Raw genomic sequence first — 22,348 nt, 5'->3', positions numbered from 1 at the left:
TGAGTTTAAGGGTTTAATGTTAGCAGCCTGACACATCAGAAGGAGAAGGTTTGTGGTATACTGACTTTCTTATGTCCTCTTCAGGTGTCCAGATTCACGAACGGACGAGTGTCAGTCATGTCTCAGTCCAGAAGGGTCGTGTGACTGGAGTTGAGACCGACAGAGGACAGATTCAGTGCCAGTACTTTGTCAACTGCGCCGGCCAGGTTGAATTATTAGAATTTTTCTTTCTTTTTTCCTTTGGTTAAGAAAATGTGCGCTTTCCTTGTTTGGTTTTTTTTTTGTTTTGTTTTGTTTTAATTTTTTACGGTTTGTGCTTTGGCTTGGTTTACTGGAGTAGATCAGAGTCATGTTACTCAGCTTCTTAGACCAGCAGAGGCGTGAAGGAGGAGAGCAACGCTTGCTGTTTGCTGGGCACCAAAGGCTGGTTGCTAACCTGCTGAGGAGCACCCTGCAGCTTGTTGGTACAGCTCTGCCCATGGCCTCTCTCCCAGGGAGTGCACCCTTCTGACAGGAAGAATTTTGCTTTGGCTCTTAGTGAGACTCTCTACCTCTCTCTCTTCTCCTGCCCCAAAAATTCCCTTTTTTTTTTTTTTTTTTCCCCCACCCTGCTTAGTGTCATATCTTCTCCAATGTGAAAATACATCTCACAATTGCTGTGTCCAACTGGCAGCTGGCTGTCTTAGTAGTATGGGGTCTTAGCAGTACAGGCACCTAAATCCTGGCTAGTCTGCTTCTTTTGTGTTGTAAATTGATACTTCTTAGTCTTGAATCAGGGCCTCACTTTTCTAGCTCTTAGGTGAGGAATAGAAAAGCAGTCTTTATCCTAAACAATTCAAATTCTAAGAAAAGAGAAAAATCCGTGTCTGTTTAAGGTTTACGGGACTGAACCAAATCTTATATGGTCTTTTATGAAAGCAGACTCACAGAGGTGATCTGTGCTTTTGTCCTGCCTTTTTTACTGGAGTTAGTTTTCTTCTTATGAATTAAACCTGCACGTTTTTTATTTCAGTGGGCCTATGAGTTGGGCCACTCTGGGGAGGAACCGGTCAATATCCCACTCCATGCCTGCGAACACTTCTACCTCCTGACACACCCTTTGAAGGAGCCTCTGGCAAGCAGCTTACCAAGTAAGGATTCATCAGCTCTACCTCTGTCTTTCCAAGGTGACAAATAGTTTATGACAAAAAAGCCAACTGAGGGCTACCAGTTCTCAGCTCATTTGGGATTGTGAAGTGCATTCTAGCTGAATTGCTCTGAATATCCTTTCGGTGGTGGTAGAAGGAGTCTCTTTCCTCACTCTTGGGAAAGCTTTTGCTGCAGGAATTGGTTTTCAGAGTTTGTCAACTTAGCAGGAGAATGACCTTGACTCTAGCTTGACTAGTAGGTGTGTCTGAGACTTGGATTGTTGCATTTGTGGGCTGGAGAGGGTGCTAGCCTTGGCACTATGTTTTCCTTGCAGGCTGCTGTCCCCAAATGGCCCATCTATTCCTTTCCTCCAACTGAAGCTAAGGCTTTACAATGGCATTTACATGTCTATGAGCTGTAGGGGCAACCAAACACTTGAGGTAATTGCTCCTCCCCCATGTTCTGGCTTTTGGATCTCTTAAAGAAAAGCCCTTGTGTTTGAAAGCTGTGACTGGGTAGTAGAAAGCTTTGCTTATTTACTCTCAGTTGTTAGCGAGAGTTTCTGCTTCTAGTGAGCAATGTATATACTCTTCAGGGAAGTTCAGCTCTCTGACCAGAGCTGTCCCCAAGTGCTTCACTTTTACATGACTAAGTAATTAAAAAAAATACATATATATATATATATATATGGGGCGGGGGGGGGGATGTGTTTCACACATATAGAGAGAGATCTATATGTTCACAGTTTTCCTGTATGTGGAAAAAATTGCTATGGAATATGTCAGGTGGAGTATCATAAATGCTTCAAGTTACCACCACCACTGGAAGAAGCAATCCAGACCTGACTGCCTGCCCTCACCCCAGTGCTGCCCACCTTCTTTGCGCCGATGGCCTGCAGCAAACTGGAACAGTAACGCACCTCCATTAAAATCAACTGTTCTTAATATAGGAGGAGAAAAGGGGGAGGGAAGAACAGGACCTCTCTTGGTGGAACTAAGCCAGTATGATAGCTTAGCGGTGCCACAAGGGATCTGACTCCCCTTTGTGTCCTCCCACTCCTGGTAACACTGTCCTGCTGGCTTGGGTGCTCTTCAGGTTCAATGCAATTTACTGTGCTGCCCAAAAGTTAACATGCATGGTTGTGGTGGGAGTTGATGCTGGTTTAGTAGTCTAAACTGGCTCACCAAGGTTTCAGGTGAGAACCAGAATGGTGTGAAAGAGTGGGGCTGGGGGACTGAGCCTGTCCCTTCTCGTGTCAGGAGGCCGCTAGCTTGGCCCAGCCTGTCACCAGACCCCATTGTTGGTGTTTGTGGAACAGCCTGAGATAGCTATCCCTTCTCTCAAATTACCTTCCCACCTCTTTTATTTCCTCTGCAGCTATTGTAGATCCAGATGGCAGGATCTACATACGCAACTGGCAAGGCGGCATCCTCTCAGGAGGCTTTGAGAAAAACCCCAAACCTCTCTTCACGGAGGGACGGAACCAGCTGGAGATTCAGAACCTTCAAGAAGACTGGGATCATTTTGGTATGTTAGGGAGGAAAGATTCCCACTGCGATGAAACACGTGGCTTCAGCAGAAGGCTGAAGAGTTAGCAACAATGCAGGCTGCTGTTGACCAGCTAGCATCTGTCTGCCTTTACCTGAAAGGTGTGGGAAAGATGAATGTTCTTCCAGATTCATTCACCTCTTCATCTGTCAGTAATTTACATAAATCCCCTTTACCAAGGATGACATTGATATCTGTGTAGTGTTTAAAAACACCCGCTAACCCTCAGCATATATTAATTTCCTCTAGTGCAACTTTCCAGCGCTGTTCTTCGATTTCACTTGATTTTTGACTGTCAGTGCCACATGCTGCTCCTCTTGTGATGCTGTAGATCAACACTGTTGACCTGCTGTGTAGCTGTGGTATTTTGTTTCTGCAGCTCTCTTCAGCGCTGGCTGCCAAGTGCACGTCCATCCGCGGCAGTTGGTTTGTGGACAGAACTTGTTATTGTTGCTTCCCAGACTTCATCCCACCATTGAGAGCGGTGGTTTCTTATATTCTAAATGTCCTGTCTTTCACCTCCCATTTTATTTGATTCTATTTGTATATTCTGTATGGTGGGCTCTTCCTGTAGGAAAGAACATAGCATGGTCTATTTTCTTTTTTTCCCCAGCCCTTTTATGCCTGGTAAATTTGTGTGTGCCCTTTCATCTTCAGATTTGCCTTTACTTCAGGGATCCAGTTTTCCCTTGCGTCAGAGCTCTTTGCATCCCTTGTGAATGTGAATGCCTCTGTATGTGAGTCTAGGCACGGATGGATTTTCACTGATTTCTTTCTGCCATGGTAGTGTGTTCTTCCAACTATTCCCCACGTTAAATCGATTAATTTTACTTTCGTTTCTGTGAGATGCCATATTGATACCATAAAAGTTTAAACTCCGGGGGATGGAGCCAGGATGGGGTGCAGTTTTGTGTTGGCATATGCTAAAGGTTTTTAGATCTATAGATGCCTACAGACTTGCTGAAGAGAGTAGCTTCACTGATGAGTTGCTCTAGCTTCACTGATGAGTTGCTCGAGCTCCACACCCACTTCCCTTTTGGTTTTCTAGGTACTGCTGAAATGAGAAGTCACTGCTTGCTGGCACCCACAAATTGCTCAAGTTTCAGAAGCAACTGCATGCGATGTTCCAGCATTACCCTTTTATCAGTTCAGACGTACTGAACAGTTGAGCAGAGTCAGAGCTTACTCAGCCAATATTTGATCCTTTTCTAGGGCTGCAGTTCCTGTGGTTTGAGCTCTTGCATTACTGCTTTGATCTCTTTCATTGGAACACCTTTTGATTTTAAAATAGCCTGTACAATTGCTTAAATGTTGGGCTGGATACGAGAACGAATCTAACACTGATCCCTCTTTTTATTAATAAGGAAAAGAAGTCTGTAGCTACGGGCTCTCACTCTGGAATTCTAATGCATGAGAAAGGGAAGGGAAAGAACAGGTCAGAAAGACTGTTTCTGTTTGTAACTTCTTAGGTAATGTGAAGTCTGATTATTTCACTCTGTGTGTGTGAAGTTGAGGAGTGTTATTAGTGCCGAATCTTGAGGGCTTTTATCTGGAGTACTATGCAGAGGTAACTTCTGGACAAGAAAAACAAAGTAGATAGCTTATCCCTTTATTAACACTCTCAAATGTCAGACTGTGAAGAATTGCTGAAGGACCTTTCCAGCGTGACTGGGCAATGAAGTGGCAAGGAAATTCAATGAGGATAAATGTGAAGTGACGCAAGTGCGTGGGGGTGTGTGAGGATGGTCTTACTTTCACCGTACAGAACGATGGGCTATGAACTGACCTTGGGGTTGTATCAGTTCTGTGAAGACATCAGCTCAGCAGCGTCAAAGCAAAAAAGACAAGCTGGGAGTTGTTAGGAAAACAACAGAAAACACAGTCATTGTGCAACTTTAAATCCTTGGTTTGCCCAATACTGGGTGTTGTTCTAGACTCTCTGTCTCTACCGTGTGACTGGAGAAGGCCTGGTGAAAGAGCAGCAAGAGACTGATCAAAGCTTGGAACCTGTTTCCAAGCGAGGAATGACTGAGTCAGCTGGGAAAAAGAGATGACAGGAGGGAAATAAACAGAAGTCTGTGAAATCTTGAATGAGATGGACAGTGTAGATGGGGATCTCCTGTTCACTGTCTCTTCTGTTACGCCAACTGGGAGGCATTAAAAAAAGTTAATTGAGTGTGAATTTCAAAACAAAAGAAGGTGATTCTTCATACAACAAACACTAAATATGTGGAACTCCTTGCTGGCCTCTAGGATGTTTTCATGAGTTTGGGGAAGGTTGGTCAAGTATTTAGAGACATTAATTTAGGGGGTACTAAATAGGGAAGACATCAGATTTGCAGGAAATCCTCTGTGCTGATGGTCAGCAGAGGCTGGCAGAGTGAAACAAGCATCATACAGATTTGTCTGTTCTTACTCCTCGCTAGGTATCCGGGTTGTCTATTCCTACAGCTTTCCCTAACAAAACTGACCATGCTCTTGCCCTGTTGAAAACAATACTGGGCTCTTGGGCCGGGTCAGTAAGGTGAGCTGTGGGATCCATTTCGAGTGGTTTGGTTCCAGCAGCTGAAGGGTTTATCCTGCGACCGTACCGCAGTGTGAAAGCAGTTTTCATCTGTTCAGATAACAGCATGCCTCTGTCGTGCTGTCCAGTTTGAAGCAGCTGAAACGCGTCGAGACTGAAGGCTGTGACTTTTTGTCTTTTTTGTTTGTTTGTTTGTTTGTTTGTTTGTCTTGGGTCCTAGAGCCACTTCTGAGTGCCCTTCTGCGCAGGATGCCGGATCTGGAGGCGCTGCAGATCATGCAGCTGGTGAATTGCCCGGAGTCCTTCACACCAGACATGCGCTGCATCATGGGCGAGTCGCCCACCGTGCGGGGCTACTTCGTGCTGGCTGGTATGAACTCAGCTGGTATCTCCTATGGTGGGGGAGCAGGCAAGTAAGTGGTTTATCACTGTTACGTGTGTAAGTAAGGTTTTAACCAAGAAAAGAGACTGCTCAGGCGATCCTTCTGTGTAGAATGTCCTGGTCAGTATTTGTCGCTTTCTCTCTGACAAAGACTGCTCTTTTGTTTCCAACTTGAGTGAAGGAGAGGAGCAGTTGCCATGTTCTGATTATGTTCTCCTGTGTGTATTCCAAATCTGTGTTGGGCTCTCCTGTCCGGCGCACCTCGGGCATCGCATCTCAGTGATCAGCAGCATGCTGGGGATCAATTAAGCTTTCTTAGAGCTAACTAGTCCAGTTTTTTTATTTACCAGGAAGAGATAAAAGCTTAGCAAAGGATATGTTCCCTCGTCTTCTGTACTCCATGATCCCCTTTAATTTATTATTTGATTGAAGTCCTTAGATCATTCAAATTGACGCAGCAGTAAATTTCTATGAAAGCAGAGTGAATCTGATGCAGATGAAGCACCGCATACATGAAGCCAGTGCTGCCAGTACTGTTAAAGACTGTCCTCTGACAGTGAGCTAGGGATGGAATCCTTTCCCAGTAAACCCCAGTTCCTATGTTAATGCAAATACTTTGACAAGCATGTAAGTGTGATCCCAGCCACAAAGTTGATTGCAGAATGATCATCACTCCCTCTGATTGCCATTTGATTTTGGCGACCCAGCATCCCTTCTGCCGTACAGCCTTCTTAACAAGCTGCTTGCTTGTCCTGGCAGGTGTTAGTATCTGCATTTGTCTCCACTAGTCTCTGTCTGTTGTCTAATAATTTAACTCCCCAGGGAAGCAACTCATGATTTTTTTTCTTTGCCATATGAAATATAGAGAGTCTTTGCAGTGAGGTTCTCTTAGAATCAAAATAATTTCTGAAGGTGAAAGCACCGTTTATCCATTTGTTGATACAGCCTCAAGATAAGCCGCTTAGCTTGCTAATGTGACTTTTAATGATCAGTCTCAAACCCCTTTGTTTTTCTGTTTACTGACTGTGAACAGATCCTTCTGCTCTGCTTTGGTCTGAGCTGCCTTTGTCCTTTAGCTCTGGAACATGCCTTCCTTCTTCACTGCTAGAAGTGTAGCTAAACATAACTTGGCTGGCACCTTGTGCTGAAATGAATGCTGTCACTGATGATTTGTGGCTGAGCCTACACCAGGTACTGAAAAATGACAAAGCAGTCAGCCTCCTAACTCCAACCCAAACATACTCAGCGCCTTCTTTCACAGTGTAGCCCGAGGACTTGACACCATGTCAGCCAGGCTACCTGTCCAGGCTCTGGCTTCATTTACCACGTGTCCTTAACTTCCTGCTGCCCTGTATGTTTCATCCTAATGGGAAGTAAAGAATTTGAAAATCTGCTGGATGGGTTGTGTAAAGGGAAACCTTTCAGATTCTGCTAGTATTTAGAATGCCATGTTGGTTGTCTTCTCTCTCCCTGCTGCAAGAAATTCTCATGTCCAAATTACATTGCTCCTGACTTCAAAGCTAGACTCTCCCTGAAGACACTGGCTGATAACTGTCTGTCTTTACTTCTTCCATCAGGTACCTGGCAGAGTGGATGGTAAATGGATATCCATCAGAAAACGTCTGGCCTCTGGACTTGAAACGTTTTGGTACCCTTCAGAGCAGTCGCACTTTCCTCCGTCACCGTGTGATGGAAGTAATGCGTAAGTGAGGTCTCTGCACCGAGTGCTGGCCAGGATGTCCAGGATTTTCCTCTTTGCTGCACTGTTGCTCCTCTATCATCACTCTGGGAAACATTTTTCCTTCTTCCTGGCCTCCTTTGTGGCAATACAGCCTCTTGGCAGGAGAAGAGAAAGGATGGGGGGATTTTTGTGTTAGCAGTGTTCTCATTAGCTTTTCTTAAAGAAATGCTGTTGGTACCACGCGCTCTCCTGTTTCTGTGCTTTGCCTCTGGTGTGGGGAAATTTCTACGTATCTCTGTAGGACTCCAGCCCAATAAAACAACGCCAAGGTCTTAACTGGGAATATTGCACGATCTCAAACTTTGTTATTCTTTGCACATCATTACAGTGTGGAAATACCGTCACTTCTGACTTAAGCGTATGTGATCCAATTATCTTACATCATTCAGGAAGTCTCCGTAGATATATTCTGCTTTCTCCTCTCAAAGTTTGCGATAAATACCTTTCAGAATAGATTTGAGATGTCACTGTTCCTGTCTAAAGCCATACTTCGTTTCCTCCTATTGTTTGATTGTCTGTCCCGAGTGGACAACTTCTTTTCAAGTTTCAGATAGAAGTATGAAGCGTTCCACAAGTTGCAAAACAGGAACAGTTATTTGAATACCAAGTCTAAACTGAAAACATGTGTTCGAGTGAAAGCAGAGAAGTTGGGTAAACCTCTTAGGCCTGCTATATCCAGGAAATAAAAACCTTATGCTTTGATCTTCCTCCCAGAAAAATCACTTTATACTCTTGGCATTATTCTTCAGTTGCTTCCCAATACAAATCTCAATGCTGGTAGCTACAGAATCACTCTTAATTTTTACAAGATAAGTACTGTATTCAATTTCTGTGGTGTTATGTTTCCATTCTAACCTGTTCTTCCCTCTACCCACTCTTCAGGAGTATCAATAGCAGGTAATGCCAATAAAATCATTAAATTAAATAGAAGCAGTCAGTAAGAAATATTCAGCTTATCTTCAATTTTAAGCAGGTTATGACCTACGTAGAAACAGAACATTTATAATAAGTATTCAAGCATCCTTGAGTTATTATTGCCCCCTGGTAACCCGAGAGGATGCTACACATTTATTAGGGTAACTTATTTTCTAAATAAGAATATTCTATATCGGCTGAAAAGGTATAGGAGCCATTTGGAAAAGCTTCAGTAATTAGAAGAGGCTGAACTGCCAATATTTAAGAGGCTGAATTAGATGATTCTTGTAGCTGTGGGCTGCCCACCCCAGCATTATTATTGTCAGAATGATAAGTGTCTGATATAGTGTGCTGTCAGGGAAGAATAATGTATAATTAATGCTAGTCAACATGGCTTCGTGAAAAATAGAGGGTTTTTGTTATCTTGACAGTATTGTTAGGGGACCATAAGTATCTATAAATGTAAGTGTTCTGTGTGAATATTGTTATTCTGATTTTGAATAGCTATAAACGGATCAAACCAGATTTGTCGATTTTTGAAAACAGAAAAGGAAGGTCAAAACTGTTTCGAGGCAACGTTACTACTGGTTCAGATATTAGTAAGTGTTGATAATCTGGAAGAAAATTTTAGATAATCACTTTGCCTAATAACGGATCTTTGTGACCGTTGCAGCCCTCATGTGTGATCTGAAAGTTCCCCGCTGGGACTTCCAGACTGGCAGGCAGCTGCGTACTTCACCGCTGTACGACCGTCTGGATGCACAGGGGGCTAGGTGGATGGAGAAGCATGGATTTGAGAGAGTCAAGTATTTTGTCCCACCTGGGAAAGGTGAGATTATATTTTCCTCTGCCTAGTGCATCCCTGTTGGTCTACGCAAGATCTCAGTTCATGCAGTTCATGAGTTGTCCCTTTGCTTTTTCTTTACGTTAGATCTGCTGGATTTGGATCAGAGCAAAACCTTTTACAAACCAGACTGGTTTGATATCGTGGGATCCGAAGTCAAGTGCTGTAAGGAAGCAGTTTGTGTCATTGACATGTCATCTTTTACCAAGTTTGAAATAAGCGTAAGTACCTAGGAAGTGCCAAAGCATCAGCCTGGGAAAAGTGGCCTTTAGTTTGTCATTGACGGCTTTTGCAAAATTCTGTGTGTCCCGTTGAGGACAGATAGAGGAAGTCCAGCTGTGTGACCGAATTCAGGTTGTACCACAATATTTAGCATAGATTGCATCTTGTCTGTCGAAGGCTCAGTTTTATAGCAATACCAGTTTAGTCTGTAAGTAGAACCTGACCCCAGGCACTCTGTCACCATTTTGTCCCATCACGCTCAGGACATCAGTGTCACTATCGTTACGAATCGAACAAATTTGGGCCAGGACTTTGATGCAATCTCAGACTGCCCCGGTGGATTTGCATTGCTCAGACAGCTTGTCTGACTTTCTCTGCCTTCCGATTCATGTAGTCCACAGGAGACCAGGCCCTGGAGAGTCTGCAGTATCTCTTCTCCCATGACCTGGATGTGCCGGTTGGGCACGTTGTGCATACAGGCATGCTTAATGAGAAAGGAGGTTATGAGAATGACTGCAGCATCGCGCGACTGAGCAAACGCAGGTAGGTATGCAGGCAGCGTCTTTATCCATCACACTTTGGGTGGTAGAGCCTTTAATAACCTTTTCTTGGAGATCATAAGCTTCTTTCCCTTCTGTAAAGAAAAAAGAAGAGTCTTGATTCTCCGCTTACGTCCCTAATTCAGTAACCCAAATGAGAGGGGGCTCCTGAATTTACCGATGCTGGGGAAAATATGCCTTTTTCTGTGACTACAGGTGAACATAGATTTCTACAAAATGTTAGGCCTTCAGATGTTTAATTTCTCAATTGAAAGATGAATTGTTTTCAGCAGTCATTAGAGTGTATTAATTTAGATAATCATTTAAAGTACAAACCAAATGGTTCCTCATTGGCTCCTGGCCAGTCTCCTCATTGGAACTGCATGATGCAAGTACTCCTTTTTGATTATTTCAACTTTCATTGCAGTATGGGTACACTAATTCTCAGCTCTGCAGTCTGTCATGATTCTTTTTCGTGCTCTCTGGTGCAAACTGATGTGATCACAAGTTCTTGTCCTTAGACTCAACTTGGGCTCTCTTTGGCATTTAACAAAAAAAAACTTGCTCATTTTTAAAAACTTCTTCATTGGCATGTCCCAGCTGAATGTCGGCTTTATTTCTCTGAACAGCTTTCTGTGTGTGCTTTCATTGTATTGGTGTGAAAGCATTCTTTGCTGCTCTTTCAATTGGAAACAGCTTTTCTTTCTCTTCCTCTTCTGTCTGCATTCATATATTACTTAAAAGCATTGTCCTTCTCTGTGTGAAACCAGTAGCTCTCCTCCTTGCCTAGTCATTTCTGCAGATGTTATCTCTGTCAATAATGTACTTTAACTTGCAGTTAGTATGAAGGAGACTTACACAAGTAGCTCATTTTCACATATCAAGTGGAGTTCTGTTTTTGGAAACTGTTAATAATAACCGCTATTGTGTGTGAAAAGACTTTTGCTGTAACAAGGAATTGCTGTGTGAACCATGCACTCTTCTGACTGTCAGAGTAGACAGAATCACTGGTCGTGAAGAGCTGCGAAAACCTTCTGCAAAACGATTGTGACTTCTGAGTTACCCTGTGAACTTTCCACAGAATCGCCTGTGTAGTCCCTTCTTGTCACCAGACTACTGCCAATGCTTGAAGGCTGGGGTTTCTTGTCATGACAGATGTGATGGCATCGATCCAGAGACTTTAGCTGTGGTTTTCGCAAACCAGCTTGTTTTGGTCTCCTTTTAGCTTGGAAGCTGCTGAATGGCTCCAGTAGTTCGTGGACGCAGAATGCACTGCATCGTCTTGTGGCTGTCCGTTCATTGTTTCTCGGTTTCAATTTGTCTGTTCCAGCTTCTTCATGATTTCCCCTACTGACCAACAAGTCCATTGCTGGGCCTGGCTGAAGAACCGCTTGCCTGACGACAGCAACCTGACCATGGAAGACGTGACCTGGAAGTACACGGGTAAGAAATCGCTGAAAGCTGACCTCCTTATACAGCCTGAAACCACAAATGGGGTCTTGTGCTGCATGCCAATTAATTGCTTAAAAGTGTCTAGAAGTGGTGACTGGGTCTCCTTTCCAAACGGTTGGATGAAAGCAGCAATTCAGAGACTTCCTTCTAGCGAGCCATGAGCTGGGAGACAGCTTTCCTTTCCTGTGGACTGTAAGGAGAGGGAGTTTCATGACTCTTTCCTCCGTTCTGAAATGCAAACGTACCTATTAGTTCAATAAACCCTAAGACTTCAGGAATTGGGGCACGCGCATATGTAAGTTAGACACCGGGCAGAACTTCTCCAGTCTCATCCTAATACTGTTATCTTCCCCTCGTTAGCTCTCAATCTGATCGGCCCCCGTGCTGTGGATGTCTTGTCAGAGTTGTCATATGCCCCAATAACTCCAGAACACTTTCCCTCTCTCTTTTGCAAGGTGAGTGGCTGTGCTTCCTTCCTCCTCACCCTGCTGGGTTTTTTGAAACGTGTGGAAGGAGGGGAAGCATTATGTTTTGTGTAGTTAGAGGGGAATTTAGATTTACATACAGGTTTACTGCAGTTACTGAGCTAGGTTGGTAATGAACTCACTAGGCTCACTTTAGCTACTCCTCTTTGAGTTCTGCTTGCTAAATATATAGGTGAATATGCATTTGTTTTCAGTATTCCACTCACTGTAGGCTTGCTGCCATTTGATATCTTGACATATTTCATATAATCAATTATGAAGCTGTCAGAGGAGCAGCTGGGATCGGTGACTCAGGAGTCATTGTCTCCTGTCACGTCAAAAGGCTGAGCAGATAGCTGTTATTCAACTTCTGTCTTGTATCCAGAATACAAGCCTGTGTCCTGACCTAGTTCCAAGGCTTATTGCCAAGTGTCACGAAGTGATTAAGAAGTCTGGGTAATGTGACATCGCTCTCTGAATTTTTAAATGTGAACTCTTTGCAAGTATGTGCTGGTGGTGAACTGCAGCGGGGAAGGGGAGAGAGGGCTGGGCAGTGTGGCTTGCGTTACGCATCGCGCTCCTTCTGGATCTCCGTGCTGTGCTCCAGTTTGGATGATTTCAACCCCTCTGATTCTGCAGGAGATGAGCGTGGGCTATGCTAATGGCATCCGTGTGATGAGTATCACTCACACAGGAGAACCTGGATTCATGCTTTATATCCCCATAGAGGTAAGCGTACACTGTAGCCTGAGCTAATTAAAGCAGTTGCTTGCATGCATAATCAGAAACACTTCCCGAGTTGACTCAGGTTGTCTGGTTTGTACCACATGAAAGCTGCCTGCAGGCTCTGCGGGGAGTTCCCCCGCTTTGTATTGCGTTCCAGCCGGGCAGACCTCTTGTGCCCCAGCAGCAGGGCACGGTCGGATGCTGTTGCTCTCTCCTGGTGTTAGTCTGCAGCTCGGTGTTTCACCCTCCCTTTGCAGTATGCCCTTCACGTGTACAACGAGGTGATGAACATGGGACAGAAGTACGGGATTCGGAACGCCGGTTATTACGCGCTCCGCAGCCTGCGCATTGAGAAGTTCTTTGCCTTCTGGGGCCAGGATCTGGATGCTTTTACCACTCCTATGGAGTGTGGACGTGAGTTCCAGGTCAAGCTGGAAAAGGTACAGTGGAGATCACCTTCTGCAGCGGGGTCTGCTATTGCAGCAGTGGTGGCTGGGAGAGCAGTACTGAGCTGAAAAGACCTTGCCATCCATGGGGGTAGATATACCGGGTTTCTGATGGAGCTGTGTGCAGTACCTAACCATAACCTATATTCCTGTACTTCATAAAGGTGCTAGAAATATGAAAAAGGTTCGATCTGTCTCCTTCCTGGGCAGGATTCCCAGTGATCTGTGTAGCATCCTGTGTTGCTCATGTGCGCAGTGAGCGTGCTGCGTGCCTTACAGATGCTCAGAGTTCGCGTTTCTCCCAGCTGTTTTCCCAACGATGAAGCAAAATGGTGTTTTCCCAATGATGAAGCAAAATGGTGTTTTCCCTGATGAAGCAAAAGCCAGCCTGCGCACCAAGGGGCGGTTGATGAAGTTAAATATGAGGATAGGTCCCAAGAACAGGTGTTGTCTATTTTTACTAAAACAGGGGAGTTCTCTATTTTTATTAAAACAGAGAACAGTGTAGAGTTGTATCCTGCTTGCTGTGGTGGCAGGTGCTGCCTCTGTCACTTGCTTGTTGCCTTCTTTCTCGCATCCTTGCACGAGCCAAAACAACTGCTTGTATCTAATAATTCAGAGGAGGGAATGTAGTGATTAGGGACACAAATTTCGTATGCTGTTACAGTTTCCCTCTGGTTTATAAAACATGGGAGACTTCTGGAACAAGAAACATGGCAAAAGCTAGAACGGTGACATGTTTTCACTACAGGGAAAATCAGAATGAATTTTTTAAAGGCCCGCTTCGCAAATATTTTTAACAGCTGGAACAACAAACGTGACAGGAGAGCTTCTGTCTGAGCTGGGCTTCTTGCCTGTAGAAGCAGCCTGTCTTGACAGGGCATGAGTTCCAAGTGCAAATTCACCTCGTGTCAGTAAGCCCGTCTGCTAAAACTCGGCAGCTGCTACAGGTCCTGTCCCTTCATCAGCTGGGGCTTCCTTTTCTCCGCAGGGAATGCAGTTCGTGGGCCAGGAAGCGCTGTTGGAACAGAAGCAGAACGGTGTGTACAAGCGCTTCACCATGTTCATTCTTGAGGACCACGACACAGATACGGACCTCTGGCCCTGGTGGGGGGAGCCCATATTCCGCAACGGCCGCTACGTGGGCAAGACCACCAGCAGTGCCTACAGCTACACTCTGGAGCGCCACGTCTGCCTCGGCTTCGTGCAGCACTTTGACGAGAAGACGGGAGAAGAGCTGGTGGTGACAACTGACTTCATCAACCAGGGCGAGTACGAGATCGACATTGCTGGGCAGCGCTTCCAGGCCAAAGCCAAGCTCTACCCCCTGAGCTCCCTCTTCACGCACCGTCGCCGCAAGGATGAGGTGGAACTGAGTGGCTACCAGAGGGAGTAGTGATGACTAGACCTGACCCGCTCCTTTTCCCCATGCTGGAGCCTTCTCCCACCATCTTCCAGTCCTTTTCCCTCACCTCATAGATTTCTTTCTCTTCCTTTTTTTCTGTCTTGCAACCTTTAAACTTTTTCCAGTGTGTTACATTTTGTACATTTTAAAACTTTCATTTTCAAGCCTCCCCGATTCCGTCTGTCTCCCTCCTTCAACCCTTCGCTTGCCGGGCTCCCCCGTGCCCCAGTGGCTGAAGCACAGTGCTGAGCATGCCTCCAGGAATCCATGGGAAGCCTGTTTAGGAGTGAACCCCACCGGAGCCCCTAGCCTCACGGTGATGGGAAGGGTTCGGGTAAACCCCTGAGGACTACACCCTTTCCTCTCTCCTCTCCAGCATCAGGCATTGGGACAGCAGGTGTGTGCTGCCTGTGGTTCAGATGAACGCTGTGACTTCACCCTGCTCTCCGCCTGCCACGTTGTAGAGGGGTCGGTGCGTCGATGCACACAGCAATAGAACGATCAGCTACCTCACTGGCACGGGACAGAGCGTTGTGTGAGCAGCAGCCAAGAGATCAGGGCTGGCTCTAGTCCAGCCTGTCACTGCCCCACTTCGTCCACCATTCTTTTTCCCTAACAGGGAGTCAAGTAGATTTAATCATCAGATCACTGAGATGACAGCGGTGCTGGTAAGTTGTTTGTTGTTGTTGGGGTTGGATTTTTTGCGTGGGGTCACTGAAGCTAAATGGCCTTCTGTAAATCTAATTGAAGATCAACACGTGTGTTTCACTTCTACAAAGGATTTGGGTGTTTTTATTAGCAAAAATACTGATTTCTAACAAGGACAGATGTTAGCCTTTAATGTTAGTAGCAGTGTTGAAATGCTGCTTCTGTTTCAGCTGTACGATCTCTTTGGGGATTTTCTTTCCTTTGTTTATGTGACTCAATCAAGCTCGTCTGGCAAGGTTCATGTAAAACTTGTGTTGGTTTGGGGAACTTGAGCAGCAGAAAGGGCCAACATCTTGTGGTTTTAGCTACCCGTGGTTATTTTGAAATTAGAGGAAAAGACCCAGCACTTGTCTCACCTGTGGTGCTGGCAGTATTGCAAGAAACACTGGGTTTTCTTCTGGTGGTGAGAAAGCATCTCAGCAGCTCCTGCTGGCCTCGAGAAGTTGTCTTCTGTTTTTTTCCTCAAGTCTGCTGCACTTCTTACTTCTCTCTCCTGGTATTACCTCAGCTGAAGGAACTGAATAAAGGGAGTGAAGGGAGTGCGGCAGTGGGATTATAAATTGCTTTCCTTCCGCAAAGCTCTTTGCTTCAGATGCTTCAGACAGTGCAGCTGGGATTCACCCCTTCTTCAGGGATCAGAATGCGTCAATTCTCAAACACTGATGGTAAAAAGAAGTGGAGGGATGCTGAATTGTATTGCACGCCTTTACATCTTCTTTTTCTGCTGCCCATTGTGAGCACAATCGAAATCAAAGCTTGTATTTACTTGAAAAGGATCTGTTAAACGTTTTCCCTGCCTCTGCCACCCACACACTCATCGTGGTCTTTCTGCTCCAGCATCTTTCTGTCTGGAGTTCAAACACAGCCTTGCACTGATGTCTGTCCTGTCAGCCATGATGAACACTTTCTCTATGATCTAAAACCTTTGGGGGGGCACTTTCTTTTCCAGTTAAATGGCGAGCCTCAGTAGTGTAATTAGGAACTCAAAACCTTGCCTGGTTCTCAAGTTTGCTCTCTGCTGCTTTAGTTGCTTCAGATCCTGCCTTCAGCTGAGCCTGTGGTCTGCCATTCATGATCCAGGTGCTCTCAGCATGCAAAAGGAGTCGGATGTCCCTAAGGCAGGAAAGGTGAAAGCCCAAAACCTTCACGCCTTAAAACAGGTTGTCAGAGTGAGCTCCCCCAGCCAGGGCGATACCGAAACTGTGAAACCTTGGAGCAGAGAGTCAGGAAAGGGTGTAAGAGAACTCAGGATTTGAGCATGTGGTGTAGTAGGTTGAATGCGGATGTCGCTTCTTCAGGCGTGCTGTCCTTTGTGAATGGTGAGTTCCTTTGTCGTGTGTGACCTCTTCGGGGATTTCAAACCTACTTTCAAACTGACGTGCAAAAGTTCCCCCGTCTCTGAAATGTAGTGACCATACTAAGGCAACTTCTTGGGATCTCGCGGCTGAAGTTTCCATGCATGCCTGTTGAAGGCGGAGATTGTAATTTATTCCAAATTCCCCTATTACTGCGCTCTGAATTAAAATTTTGCCTGGTGCATCAGGATTAATTGCCTAAATGAAAGGTTAGTAAGGCATCTAATAGCAGTTTAAAATCCTTTTGCCTCTTACACGGACAGTTACTGCAGTCCCACTACTCCCACACTGGATGTGTGTGCCAAGGCGCACCTCTGCTCTAGCAGCCTGCCAGCTGGGAGCAGTGCTCCAGGTCACTCAAAAATACTTGTCCATCCTCTTGTCTCTCCACTGGGGTTACGGGACATTCCTGTGCCTTCCTTACCCAGGGAAACAGGCGCTCGGCCAAACAGTTTTATACGTGGTACTGAGGATGTGTCTTAGAGCAGCCCTTCTGATTAGAGTTTATTGACCATTTGTGGTCGCTGCTGAGGCATGATCCTTCTTCAGGAGAAAACAAAGGGTGCAGCTGAGGCAAGCTAAAGTACTTAATGCAACTCCTGGAGAGAGATCCTAGTTCAAACCGTTGAGTTTGTTCTCTGCAGAGATAGAGTAGTTAAGACCAAACTGGAAAGTTAGCAGCATGCTGTCCTCTACCAACCACTCGTTCCTGAAGTATCATTTAAGTTGCAGCCAGATTATATTCTTCCTTGTGATTATTTTTTCTTTTCCCTAACTTGTAGATGCCTGTTAGTTCCTCAGGCTGATATGGGCGTCTCTTCCCACAGTAATTCTGACAATAAAATTGTGGTTTATGAGCTACTTTTGTCTTTATGTCTGCTTAGGTTTATATTATGTCTAGATCTATTGACTTTTCAATAGCAAAAAGAGAGAGTGAAAATAATTTTCCATCATGACGATAGATACAGCAACACTTTCTGTAATGTTATGTTTTGCTGTTTGAGACTTAGAGATAGGTGGTTTGATAATTGTCAGTCTTGCAGCTCATTAACGCCTACTCTGACTTTCCCTGCTATGAATTCTGGTTCTTGTTTTATATCTGCACCTATAGCCTTCGGCTGCCGTTCAAGCTTAGTCAATTTAATTTCTGGCAGCTATTTTTAACCTTATAATGTTAAAGAATAATTCGCCCTCACCAACTTGATTACCTATCAAGGGGACAATTGGATAGCTTGTTGTAAAGATACTGAGACCGAGGAAAATCCTTCTAGTGTCATGTTTTCTTCCAGAGGTATTAAAGGGTGGTGTAAGACCCTAATCCCTTTATCTGGTGACTAAAAGTAGAGCGCCTAAAAAAAAGAACAGCAAAATCTGTTCAAGAGTTGCCACCTTTAGTACACCTTCAGATTAGAGCTGGGCTCTTGGAAGCTGCTATAACACAGTCTTAGCATCTACGACGCTTAAATAACGTGGATGGTAAAATTACACATGATTGTCATCCTTAAACTGCCTTCAACCGCTTTCTGCTGAGAAAGGCGGTTTGTTCTCTTTCTGCACGGCAAGGCTGTGAACCTTGGGTGGGAAACACTGGAAGAGCATCCCTCTCCTCTGCCACGGGAGGGGTCACGGCCTCATTCTGTGCCGCAGCGGCAGCAGCGGCTCTGTGCCCCTCGTGCAGGGCTGTTACCAGTTCTCCGAGCCCTGCCGTCCAGAATGGGGAGCGGTCCTGGAGATTTTGTTCACGCAGGCAACTTCGCAAGAGAAACACTTGAGGGGAAGCTAACTGGAGCTTAATATGAAGAAACAATTTATCTTTTTGGCTGAAATATTACAGGCTGAGCAAAACCCGCTTTGGGGTGGACTTATCACCCGTCAGTGATGGGGGAGGCGTGACCCGTGGGGACATTGGCCACTGTGGGTTGTGTGCACTTGGCACGTGTAGGCTTATTTTTTCTTACCCCAGAAGGCAGCAAGCATCTGAGCGTGTTTGCTGACGGGGCCGTGGTGAATCCACCTACGTGTCCGGCGTTCCTGTGCTCCGGGAAGGGCTTGCGTGCCCGAGCGTCACCTGTACAGTAGTGGGGGGAACTTGTGGCAGCGGTGGCGTTTACTTGGCAGCTTCTTCCATTAAACTGTTCCTCCAGAGGTATTTATGTTGTCTTACCCTTGTTGCATCCTCTCCTGAGTTGTCATGTTTTATTAGTCCTTGAGCGAGTACTGAAAGGCTTGAGTAAAAATGGTATTAGAGAAGAGAGACTTTATTGTGCATATTTAACAATCTAAGGATAAAATCAAAGCAGTCTACTTAAGAGTGATGCTTTCTGTTTCAGGAGGGTGTGTTACACTGATTTTTTTTTTTTCCCATCCATTCCTGCCTTCGTTTCTTCTTGCTTTCTCTGTGCTGACCCCAGTGTCCAGGTTTGATGTGCTTTGTTGGACAGTCTCTTGTTAGCATTTTGTGGCCGAGGAAGGCAGGCTGCGTGAGGCCTCTCCAAGTCCGGGTGTAAGCTTGGAGCCCCTCCTTTCTACTGTTGCACTCGAGCTGCCGCCGATCCCGTTGCTGCTCCTGCAACGCCTCCAGGCTCCAGCCTGTGCTGCTGTAGGACCGCTCGGGCGCAAGGCTCTTCTCTTTGTTCTACCCGGTGCTTCATCGTCTCAGCCAGGCTGGCTCTAGGTCTGTCCCTCTGCATCAATTTAAGCACTTCAGCTTTTAGATGATGCAGGTACCAACATCCAAACTCCCGGGTTTGGCCGCTGTATATTCCATCGTTTAACCCTCCCTCTTCCTGCACCGGGGTTTTCTCCCTCTCCTTAACGCTTCCTTAATCTTCCTCAGGCAGCTGAGCACGTTAGTTCCTTTTGCCCATCGGAGAGTGAGGCACGGCGAAATAAAAACAGGCAAGGGGACGGCAGGGTGGCTGAGCTGAGATGGGAGAGGTGTGATTGCGGTTTGATCCTTTGCCCATTACTCAACCCCTTAAGCCCAGCCCTGGGGAGATGATCAGCCGCGATTCCCGGCTCAGGGAGCAGCCTCTCCTGCAGCCTTCGTGCTGGATGAGCGCCGAGGGGTAGCAGTGGCTCTGGGCAGAAGCGGGGCGGCGTTTCCCGGGAAGGGAAAGCAGCGGTCACACTCATTTTTCCAACCTCCCGTTTCCCTCTCTGGTTCCCGTTCCGGTGAAGGAGACCGTGCCCCCCGGGGGAGGTGGGGAGCGCACGCACTGGGTTGCTCGAAACGCTTGTCTCTCCCTGGCATCTTCTTCTGAGCGGTGTCTGACTGGTAAAGGCGCAGCACTGACATCACTGACCTTGTCCTTCCAGGACACTTTAACCAAAATGGTCACATTTGGGGAAGAAATGTATAAAAACAGGGTAGTTTCCGTGTTGGGCAGAGGAGGGAAGTTGCTCGCAGAAGCAGAAGTCCTTACTTAGAACACTTAGCTGCTGCTAATGTCCAGCAAAACATTCACAACCTTCAGATTTGTCTTCCCAAATGATTTTATTATAACGCTTTCCGCCCATTTCAGGATGCTTTGCTGTTTTAAACTACCTTTTCCTTAACTGATTATTTGGATTTTTATTAAAAAAAAGCAGTCGGAAAACAAGACTTGGGGAAGGAGGGGTTAACTTCATCAGGTGACTCCAACCTGTCTCTAAAAAGCATTTGAAAAATCTCTTTGCACTTTAAACTTTCCTTAAGCATTATGATTGTAGCATGCTAATAGCCCTAGGCAAGAGCAGCCTTTGCATTTGAGGGAGAAAAACAAGAACTTTAAATATTTATAAATGCCTTAAAGCTTTAGGTGCAGCAGTATTTGGGCACTGGTGGTGCCTGCCATTTCATTTTCTTCCTGGAAAGCTGTGTGCTGAGTGTACAAAGCAGACACAAACGTCGGCAGATATTTTTCCACCAGGGATGGTGCGAAGCTGCTATTGCAGTATGCTGCTGGTCTGAGGCTGGAATTTGAATTGAACTAAATGAGCTGGGAGCCCCTGCGTCTGTGCTGGCACCTTCTTTTATTCCCACCCCCCCTCCTCCAGAAAAGGATTTATTCACTATATTGCTCACGCTGTAATGGGGTTTCTTCTTTCTTTAAAGAAAGAAGCCTGGGCTGGTGTAGAGTACTCTGTGAGTGTCCCGTTGGGTTAAAAGAGACAAAACTCCCTGCTGTAGCAGCTGACATGTGCAGGCAGGAGTCGGGGGGAGCGGAAGGGATCCGCTGCTGCCCGTAATGGTGGTTGAGATGGCTCCGAGGCTTCCCGTCTCCCATTTGCCTCCAAGCTCTGCTGGATTCCCCCATGTCGGGCTGGCTTCCGAGTTAGAGCACAAACCAAAGCGCCGCTGCGCAGGTGTGACGCGCTGTGCTGATTCCCTCTGCTCAGAGATCGCGCCTCTTCGGAGTAAGGTGCCTCCGCGGAGAGGAGGGGTAAATTACCAGTGAAAGAGGCACCCGGGAGAGGTGTTCACATTAATATTTATGGATTTGTCAAGGCTGGCAGCGGCCCATCTTCCCGCCTGGATGCTTGGCACCTGCTGCAAGCAGAGCAGATATTTGGGAGTCGCCAGCAGTCCCGGCCAGGGCGTGACCCGTTTTGTGAGCACGGAGAAATTCCCACCCCTCACCGTGACACCCCCGAGACTTCTTCCACGCTACGAACACTTTTCCCCCCTGCTCTTCTTGTAGTGGAACGCGTTTCACTTGCACCCCTCTTCCAGTATAACCAGAGGCAGACTGATGTCCCTTGAAGTCCTTGATGGGTTCTCCTGCATCTCCCGGTCGGGCTTGTGGCAGGACACATCCCTGCTCCTACGCGCTTCCGCCAGAGGAGCGACCCAAGCCGCGCTCGGGGGAACGCAGCACCCCTGTGCTATGAGTGTAGTTGTTCCCATACCGCCTGCCCGGCACCTGGGTGATGGTTCATGGTTCCCACATCTTCGGGAAGAATTGGGGCAAACCCTTTTTTTGGCCCAGGTCAACTCCTTGCTGCTGCTCCTGAGACACGGCGTGCTTTCTTTCGGTCGCTCCTCTCCCTTCCGAGCGGCGGGACGGCTCCCGCTGTCGCCGCTGGTTTTACAGGAGACCTGAGCCCTTTTGGGAGAGGGGCTCCCCGCTTCCTGGACCCGTACCCCGCGCAGAGCCGCCCGCACATCCCATCTCCACCATCGCTTCTGGTTAGCGGGTGCACCAGTTTGCTTGGCCAAAGCCCCTGTTGTGCTTTTTATCAATCCCCCCAAGACCGGATTTTAAAAGGTTGGGAGGGCTTCTGGAAGCGCCCTGCTGCGGTTTTTAACAGCAGCTGAAGTCTGAACCCGTGAAAACATTTTTCTAGTGCCTTAACGCCTGTGAACGCCGTGCAACGGACGTAGCTGAGGTGGGACAGAGCGAGGGGCAGCGAGGCGGCCCGGCCGCCGCAGCTCCCCTCGCGGGGCCGCGGCGAGCGGACGCCGGCAGGGCGCCGTCTCTCGCAGCGCGGGGAGGAGGCTTTTTCCTGTAAAACCCCTTTGAGCTCTGGGGCTGTGGAAACGTCACGCTGTAGAGCCTCGCGCCGGGTGGTCTGCCTCCGAGGGGAGCGGCGACCTCGCCTCCGCCGCGCTGGCGTTCGGAGGGGTTTGGGAGAGGCGCAGCTGCTGGGGTGGCCAGACCCCGTGCTGGAGGGCATGGGCAGTTGTTCCCAAGCGCACAAGTCGGGGTGAGTTTGCTGCTCTCCACTGAGGCCACGTTGTTACGTATGCTGTATTTATATCACGCTTGCTTTCATTTATATTTGGGTTGGCTTAAATGTTGCTAGGGTTTGTATATTAATAAAGAGGCGTTTTAACTACTCCCGAATTTGGCGGTTTGTTACGCAAGAGCCTCGTGTGTCTTTCAGGATCCAAACCCCCCCCCCCCGCCCCGGTCGTCCCGAGACGGATCCTGCAGCTACGCTGGGCCTGTTGCAGGGTCCAGCCTT

At 46.8% G+C, this 22,348-nt stretch overlaps 1 protein-coding gene across 2 annotated transcripts in view; it reads left to right on the top strand.

Moving 5' to 3' along the window:
• The window catches only part of PDPR (pyruvate dehydrogenase phosphatase regulatory subunit), a 28,043-nt gene extending 5,816 nt beyond the window's left edge, over positions 1-22,227 (top strand). Inside the window, exons 6-18 of one of the 2 annotated variants that reach the window (XM_042797559.1) lie at positions 85-206; positions 1,013-1,130; positions 2,506-2,655; positions 5,421-5,613; positions 7,160-7,284; positions 8,912-9,067; positions 9,170-9,303; positions 9,699-9,847; positions 11,174-11,286; positions 11,656-11,750; positions 12,399-12,488; positions 12,743-12,925; positions 13,923-22,227. In XM_042797559.1, coding sequence (XP_042653493.1) covers positions 85-206; positions 1,013-1,130; positions 2,506-2,655; positions 5,421-5,613; positions 7,160-7,284; positions 8,912-9,067; positions 9,170-9,303; positions 9,699-9,847; positions 11,174-11,286; positions 11,656-11,750; positions 12,399-12,488; positions 12,743-12,925; positions 13,923-14,327 — 2,033 coding nt within the window. In that variant the 3' untranslated portion in view covers positions 14,328-22,227. Of the gene's footprint in view, positions 1-84; positions 207-1,012; positions 1,131-1,468; positions 1,569-2,505; positions 2,656-5,420; positions 5,614-7,159; positions 7,285-8,911; positions 9,068-9,169; positions 9,304-9,698; positions 9,848-11,173; positions 11,287-11,655; positions 11,751-12,398; positions 12,489-12,742; positions 12,926-13,922 lie in introns of those variants that run through there. The other variant, XM_042797560.1, reaches the window with a different exon arrangement.
• Positions 22,228-22,348: the final 121 nt, after the last annotated feature.

The sequence above is a fragment of the Tyto alba genome, unplaced genomic scaffold (assembly GCF_018691265.1).
Source record: "Tyto alba isolate M040663 unplaced genomic scaffold, T.alba_DEE_v4.0 Super-Scaffold_26, whole genome shotgun sequence".
In the NCBI taxonomy this organism is placed as follows: domain Eukaryota; kingdom Metazoa; phylum Chordata; class Aves; order Strigiformes; family Tytonidae; genus Tyto; species Tyto alba.
This window is presented reverse-complemented; position numbering and strand designations above follow the sequence as displayed.